The sequence below is a fragment of the Triticum dicoccoides genome, chromosome 3B (genome assembly GCF_002162155.2).
Source record: "Triticum dicoccoides isolate Atlit2015 ecotype Zavitan chromosome 3B, WEW_v2.0, whole genome shotgun sequence".
Classification (NCBI taxonomy): Eukaryota; Viridiplantae; Streptophyta; class Magnoliopsida; order Poales; family Poaceae; genus Triticum; species Triticum dicoccoides.
The window spans coordinates 422,289,832-422,297,119 of NC_041385.1; the positions used below are offsets into that span (position 1 = coordinate 422,289,832).

A 7,288-nucleotide genomic window follows, 5' to 3' on the forward strand; every position below is an offset into this window, starting at 1 on the left:
CAGTAGAAACTGAAGGAGATAAAAAAAAAAGAAATCCTTTCCAGAACAATAGAAACTGAAGGAGATAAAAAAAAGAAATCCTTTCCAGAACAGTAGAAACTGAAGGAGATAAAAAAAAAGAAATTCTTTCCAAAACAGTAGAAACTGAAGGAGATAAAAAAAAAGAAATCATTTCCAGAATAGTAGAAACTGAAGGAGATAAAAAAGAAAGAAATTGACAGGAGTGGGATTTGAACCCACGCCCTTTCGGACCAGAGCCTTAATCTGGCGCCTTAGACCAACTCGGCCATCCGATCTTTGATGTCCCACTATTGGGATTACCTTTGATATCGGAATCAAATTCCTGACCGAGCCACTTTTTTCTTTCATTCAATCACCAGAAACTGAAACAAAAGCAAGGTGACCAGCTGTTTTACCCTCGGACCGATAAATGCTTCTTGTCAGCGGCATGTTTTGGCAAGATCTATCACGGTCACATCGACCTATCATGGCTGAGTTGCAGACATGTGCTGCTTTTAGTTCTTACCGGTTTGTCTGTAATAATAAATCGGAGTTTTTCCAAATTAATTAGAGCAAAATTGCACCACATTTTGGAAAGTTGCTTTTGATATCCTGTCCCTGTTTAGTGTCGTGAAGTCAGAAGACACGCGTCTTTGAACTACCACTGACTCCCCCCGCAAAAAAAGAACCATCACTGACTCAGTGCAAATATTGATGTATTACAAATGTGGTTCTCTGTAATTTGCGGGACTAAAATAAATCCAGCCGTTATAAAGGGAAGGGAAGCCGCGTCCCACGAACCCGGCGAAATATCTTATCTTCTTGTCCCCGCGCGCCAAGCCGCAAACTCACACAGAACCCAAAACCCTACGCCCCGGGCACTCGCCGGAGATGGCCGGCGGTGATATTCTCCTCCGCACCCACGGCGGCCTCCCCGTCCTCGCCAGGGCTTCCCCTTGCAGCCTCCGCCTCCGTTTTACAGCCAGCGGCCGTCGCGCCCCTTCTTCCCTCGCCGCCGCCAAGGTCGACATCGGCGACGTCGTCAGTCAGCTCAGGTCAGGAAGCGCCCGCGGCGCGGCCGACCCGAAGAGACAGCGGAGGGTCTCGGAGGGCGTACTTGCGTTTCCCAGGGTTGTCACGAGCAGGATAAGGGGTGCCGACGAGGAGGAAGGACAAGGGGGGGCTCCGCAATTGGATGCGGAGAAGATTGGTGGCGTGGATGGCTCCTACCTCAGCGAGACACGGTAATAGAGAAAGCCGAAAGCTACAAACGCTCACTCTCAAATCTTTTCAGAATTGTAGAAATGGAGAGTTTGAGTTAATGTCGCCTGATTTTATTGTTTGAAACAAGAAATGTTGGGTGATTCTACGAGTATAGAGCTTAAATATCAAACAGTGTGGTAGGAATAAATATAGAATGTATGTTATAATACTGTTCTGCTACAGTTAATTGATTCTTACAGAGTTCTAAACTTCTAATAGCGTCCTGTGTGGTAGAAATGGAGAGTTTGAGACTTTGAGGTCAGTTAATGTTGCCTGATTTTACTGTTTGAAATATAAGAAATGTGGGCGATTCTTCTAGTAGAGCTTAAATCTTAAAACAGTGTGGTAGGAAGAAATTTAGAACATACGTTATAATACTGTTCTGCTACACTTATTAATTGATTCTTACAGAGTTATAAACTTCTAATAGCGTCATCTGTTTGTGTGAATGCAAATCCGTAGCATTATAATCGACGGTTGCCGCCTCTTTGAAGTACTGCCGTGTTTGACATTACGGTGAATTATATTAGTATCATTTGGTTGGGCCGCTCTTAGATACTTGGGTTCTTGCCTTGCCTTTTCTCTGAACCAAGCTGCAAATGGGCATGCTGTGTTCCAGAACATATAAGTTGATGAGAGTAGTCATTGGCTATATAATTTTTTATCTAACTAATTTCTTACTGCAGCTGTAAAATAAGTATGGCATAGAAAAACATAGAACAACAACCAAAAATTTTGTGTCACTCGGTTTTATGTAATTCGACGCTAGGGAGTACAGATGCCATCTGGAATTGGCGACTAAGCAACTAATGGTTCTATTTCGTGACGCCAGTTGCTAACTAGACTGTGTTTGCCTGAAAATCGAGAACTGTCAATAGCTTTATGCATTTGGATTTTTCGGTTTAGTAATCTCCTGCATATTGCAGGTTTGATCAGTGTGCTATTTCTGAATTATCACTGAAAGGCGTCAAAAATGCTGGATATGGAAGGATGACCCAGGTGCAGGAGGCAACTCTGCCAGTAATCCTTCAAGGTCAACAAAACTGCATATATTGTTGCTTCACTCTGATACAAATCTCTTGGGTGGGAGCCCTGTAACTGATATTCCAATGTATTGCTCCACTACAGGCAAAGATGTTCTTGCAAAAGCGAAGACAGGAACAGGAAAAACCGTTGCCTTTTTGGTACTCCTTTTTATTCAGCCCCAATAGTCAGATTGATGGTGTTAGCATTTACTGAACTATTGCAGTGATATTCTAAATCATTATCCAGTCCAACTGAGTTTCCTTTTTGCATTTCTAGCTGCCAGCCATTGAGGTTCTCTCTAAATTACCCAGTTCTCAACGGAGTCAGTTGCGGTCGTCTATAAATTTGCTTGTGATGTGCCCTACTAGAGAGCTTGCAAACCAAGTCGCTGTTGAGGCCAAAAAGCTTCTCAAGTATCATCGCTCGCTAGGTGTTCAGGTTGTAATTGGTGGCACACGAATAACTCAAGAGCAACGTAACATGCAGGCTAACCCATGTCAGGTGATTACTTGTCAGCTCAAGTTTGCACATATCTAGGTGTGGTTTATGCACTAATACTTTGTTTTGGCCAAACAGATTCTTGTTGCTACACCTGGAAGGCTTAAGGATCATCTTGAGAATACACCTGGTTTTTCTACTCGGCTCAAAGGGGTGAAGGTTCTTGTTCTTGATGAAGCTGACCGCCTACTCGATATGGGATTCAGAAGAGATATTGAAAAAATTATGGCTGCCACTCCTAAAGACCGTCAGACACTGCTATTTTCTGCTACTGTTCCAGAAGAGGTAACTGCGTCTGTCATTATGCACTTTTAATGCCTATTTACAGTCTAATTTTGTTGAATGTTTGTTATTAGGTCCGTCAAATTTCTCACGTAGCAATGAGGAAGGACTATAGGTTCATTAACACAGTTAAAGAGGGTGACGAGGAGACACATTCACAGGTTTAGACCATCATTTTTTATGAGCTGTACGGTAAATGTTTAAAGCAAGAAAGTACCTTACATTAGTGCTGCTGCATCAGGTTAGCCAGATGTGTATGATCGCACCACTTGATCTGCACTTCTCTATATTATATGATGTACTGAAGAAGCATGTCGCAGATGATGCGGACTACAAAGTAAGTTATCTTAGCAGGTAGTTTCAATCATGCATATTTAAGATTTATTGTGTCTCCTTAACTCATTACCCATACAATTTTGTAGGTGATTATATTCTGTACTACTGCAATGGTCACGAAACTTGTTGCTGAAGTTCTCTCCCAGCTGAAACTGAATATAAGAGAGATTCATTCCAGAAAGTCACAATCTGCAAGAACTAAGGTCTCGGATGAATTCAGAAGGTCAAAGGGCGTGATATTAGTTAGTTCTGATGTGTCTGCTCGTGGTGTTGATTATCCTGATGTCACCCTCGTCATACAGGTAGGTTCAGTTTTTCACAGATTTAATTTTACCAAGATCTCATGTACATTCCTCATAAAATCTATTTGCATTTACAAGGTTGGGATTCCTGCTGGTAGAGAGCAGTATATACATAGAATTGGTAGAACAGGACGGAAAGGCAAGGAAGGGCTGGGCCTCTTACTGTTGGCTCCCTGGGAAAGTCATTTTCTTACCAGCGTGAAAGATCTGTCAGTATCAGAGGCTGTGACACCTTCAGTTGATTCAAGCACTCAGACAGAAGTAAGCAGTATTCAGCTTAAATAGTCCTTTTTGCGGGGAGGTTTATTGGTTGTGTAGTTCGTTCTGTAGTTTGATCAGCCTGGTGCAAATTTAGCAGCGCTAGACTAGTATTAGCTGTGCATTAAACCGTCAGTTTTCTTATGACAGGTGAAAGGTGCACTCAGAAGAGTAGAGATGAAGAGCAAGGAATCAGCATATCAAGCATGGTTAGGGTACTACAACTCGAACAAGACCATTGGTGGTAACAAGTCGAGACTTGTTACTCTCGGCGAAGAGTTCAGCCGGAGCATGGGGCTTGCAGCCCCACCAGCCATACCCAAGCTCATTCTTCGTAAGATGGGTCTTGGCAAAGTTCCTGGCTTTCGATCTACATAGCCTGATCTGCAAGGGCAAGCAGAGGACTCATGTGCTAGAGCGCACGACGGGGCCAACCACAATGCACCTCAGTGCTGCTGATACTGGGGTTTGCAGATTGGTCTGCGGAGGATGGTCAGAGTTTGGACAACCAAAGCTTCTCTCCGAGCTCAGAAGTCTTCAGTTCCAGCATGGCCACTGTATTATTTTTGACGCCAAATCTTGACCTCTTCTTTAGTGCTGTTATGCCAAATCTTGACCGGTTCACTATCCATAGGAGACGGGTTCGGACAGACCCCATTGATTCATTATGTAAAGCAACAGACCAAACGATTCAGTGACCTGATAGGATATGCTCCGATCCTTTTTCAGAAATGTATTGCTCACTGTACCACAGGGCACCACATAGCTTAACAAACCCATGTCGCTACGACATGTATCAGCTACGTAGTATTTCTACCTGTTGTATGGAATCGGGCTTTTTCTTATGGGCAGATTAATGTGATGTATCGTAAATCCGTTAAATGCATTATCAGCATGGTCACTCCAGATAGATTGTATTACCTCAGTCTCAAACTAGTTGTCTTAGATTTATCTAGACAAATCTAAGACAACTAGTTCGGGACGGAGGAAGTACAAAACTTATTTCCTTACACCCTGTTTGGATCTAGCGTCAAAAACGCTCTTATATTATGGGATGAAGGGAGTAGACATTAGGACTTCACTTGGATCAGCGACCCGACAATTTGCAAGCTTGACTCCTGCTTCTACAACGGTGAGTTGGACACCCACTTTAACCCTCATGCCCTCCATGCTCTTTCGCCCTCGGTCTCCAGCCATTGCTCCCTTCTCCTCGCCTGTGACAGTGGGCCTCGAGGTGCGAGAGAACCAGCGAAAAGTTGCTCGACCTTCGATCCCTCTTCGAGGCGACACACGAGGGGGGGGGGGACCCTTTCCTCCTTCCCCTCCCCCTCGCCGCTGCCAGATGAAGCCCGGGCAGTGCCAGTGGCGGCAGGGACTCTCTCAGACGTGACCCCTCCTCCCCGGCGATGGCGTGGAGCTCCAACGACGGTGCTCTTGGTGGCTTGGTGCGGCAAATCTTCAGTGGCGGCTCGGCGTGTTGGCAATAGTGGTGGGGCATGCTTAATCGTGGGTGCGGCCTGGGGTACCTATCCCAGTCCAGTCCGATCTGGGTCTGGTCGGTAGGGTTTCGGTCGTGACTGCCGGCAGGCGTGATGGTGCTGGTGGTGGCTTGGTGTGGTGGTGTTGGTCATCTCTGACGGTGGTGCTGGTTGGGTGAGGTGATGTGGCTTCTTCTGCGAGGTGCCACGGTGGCGGCGGTGTGAACAAGCGAGGACGGTGTGCCCCATTCTGCTGGGATGAGCTGCAGGTGTGCGACAATTCAAATGAAAGTCTTGCTCATCTTTGATCGATGCCAGCGATGTTGACACCCGTGGGTGTCGTTTACCTCCTTGGAGGCATAGTTGTGGTGTTCAGTACCTCGCCCTCTCTCAGTTGAACGGTTGTCTTCGAGCGAAAGCCTAGGTCTGGTTCCGGGTCGGTGATGGCGGCGTCCTCGACATCGTTCCTCTGTTGGGAGTATTGTCTGGATACACGGCTTGGAGGTCCTAGTTTGCGTTCCTATGGTGCTCGTCGGTGTTCTGAATTTGGTCATCAGGGGTGATATGTACGCCGCTGCGGGTGACTCATGGACGATGGCTTTCTCTTGGTTGTTCGAGTCCGGCCATCCACCTACCACCTCTTTTAGGCAATCAAGGGTGGTTGGTGCTTCATCAAGTAGAGTTCATTTGGATTTGTTGTTCTTTGGAGGTGTTCGATGTTGGTTGAGATGCAGACTCTGTTGGTCAGTTCGAGGCAGACCCTTTTGCGTTAAAGTTGTATTTGTGCGTTCGAGTCGGTGTGGTGTTTGCTTCTACCGATCTGTGGTGGAAGCTTGCCTAAGTTCTTGTATTTTTACCCTGTGCCTCCTATAAAGCCATGGCACGCAATTTGCATGCCCCTGGAAAAAATAGTTGGCCTCGAAGGTCGTGAGGGTTCAAGTTTGATAACTTTTGGACCTCTCTCTCGGTTTGCAGTGTTGCAGTGCGACAAGCTGGGAATGAGCACACCGGCCACACCGAACCCTACCAAATATTGCACCACAAGCTTAAAAAGACCGGGCTTCGCTTATCCGAGTGCAGTAGAGGGCTCTTCTCCAAAGAAAAGATCTACCTCCATGCCACCCTTTTGGTTATCCTCCACCTTGACTTAGCCCAGGAGGACCATCGACCTTTTTCAGAAGAGAATGATCTTAGAGAAAGGCTGTGACGCCCGGATAATTAAGCTACAGTAATCCCACGTCAATGATGCCACGTCACCTTGGTTACTGTTGCTAATCTCGCGTTAGTTTGAAACCGATCCAAATTCAAAATTCAAAATCAAGCAAACAATAAAAGTTTTTAAATATTGAAACTAAAATGTTCAATAAATAGTAGATAAATCGGAGGCTATGATAAAGTTGTAAACAACATTATTGAAATTTGATAAGTGACTTAAATAACCTCAAACAGTGGCTGAAAACATTATTTATTAACCTTTTTATTAATACAAAATAAATATGAAATGATATTACCCCAAACAAGTTTTTGGTGGTAGGATATATTGTGCTATGATTTATGGTCCAACTCTCATATTTTACCAAACTCATTTCGTGCCCAAACAATTAGCGAAAACAGAAAAGAAAATAAAGAAAAAGAAAAAGAATAAAACAGGAAACAAAACTTACAAAAAAGGGAAACCCCCTCCCTCACTGGACCAGGCGGCCCAGCTCACATCAGGCCGGCCCACCTGGCCCAGCCGCGCCTACTAACCCCCTGACACCCAAACCCTAGACGAGTCGCTCCCCGCTCCCCCCCCCCTCGTTCCCCCACTCCCCCACGATCCAGATCGGGGCAACCGCCCCGACC

At 45.5% G+C, this 7,288-nt stretch overlaps 1 protein-coding gene and 1 non-coding gene across 2 annotated transcripts; one reads left to right on the top strand and one right to left on the bottom strand.

The window, feature by feature from the left end:
* Window positions 1–215: 215 nt before the first annotated feature.
* Window positions 216–296, bottom strand: TRNAL-AAG. The gene has a single exon. It is a non-coding gene; the product is annotated as a tRNA-Leu (tRNA).
* A 504-nt stretch (window positions 297–800) lies between these two features.
* On the top strand, window positions 801–4,854 carry LOC119276289 (DEAD-box ATP-dependent RNA helicase 25-like). Its single transcript, XM_037557321.1, has 10 exons — window positions 801–1,244; window positions 2,190–2,296; window positions 2,392–2,447; window positions 2,566–2,790; window positions 2,866–3,072; window positions 3,144–3,230; window positions 3,311–3,406; window positions 3,492–3,707; window positions 3,786–3,968; window positions 4,116–4,854. The coding sequence occupies exons 1-10, from the start codon at window positions 892–894 to the stop codon at window positions 4,341–4,343; spliced, it is 1,758 nt and encodes a 585-aa protein (XP_037413218.1). The 5' UTR covers window positions 801–891; the 3' UTR covers window positions 4,344–4,854.
* Window positions 4,855–7,288: the final 2,434 nt, after the last annotated feature.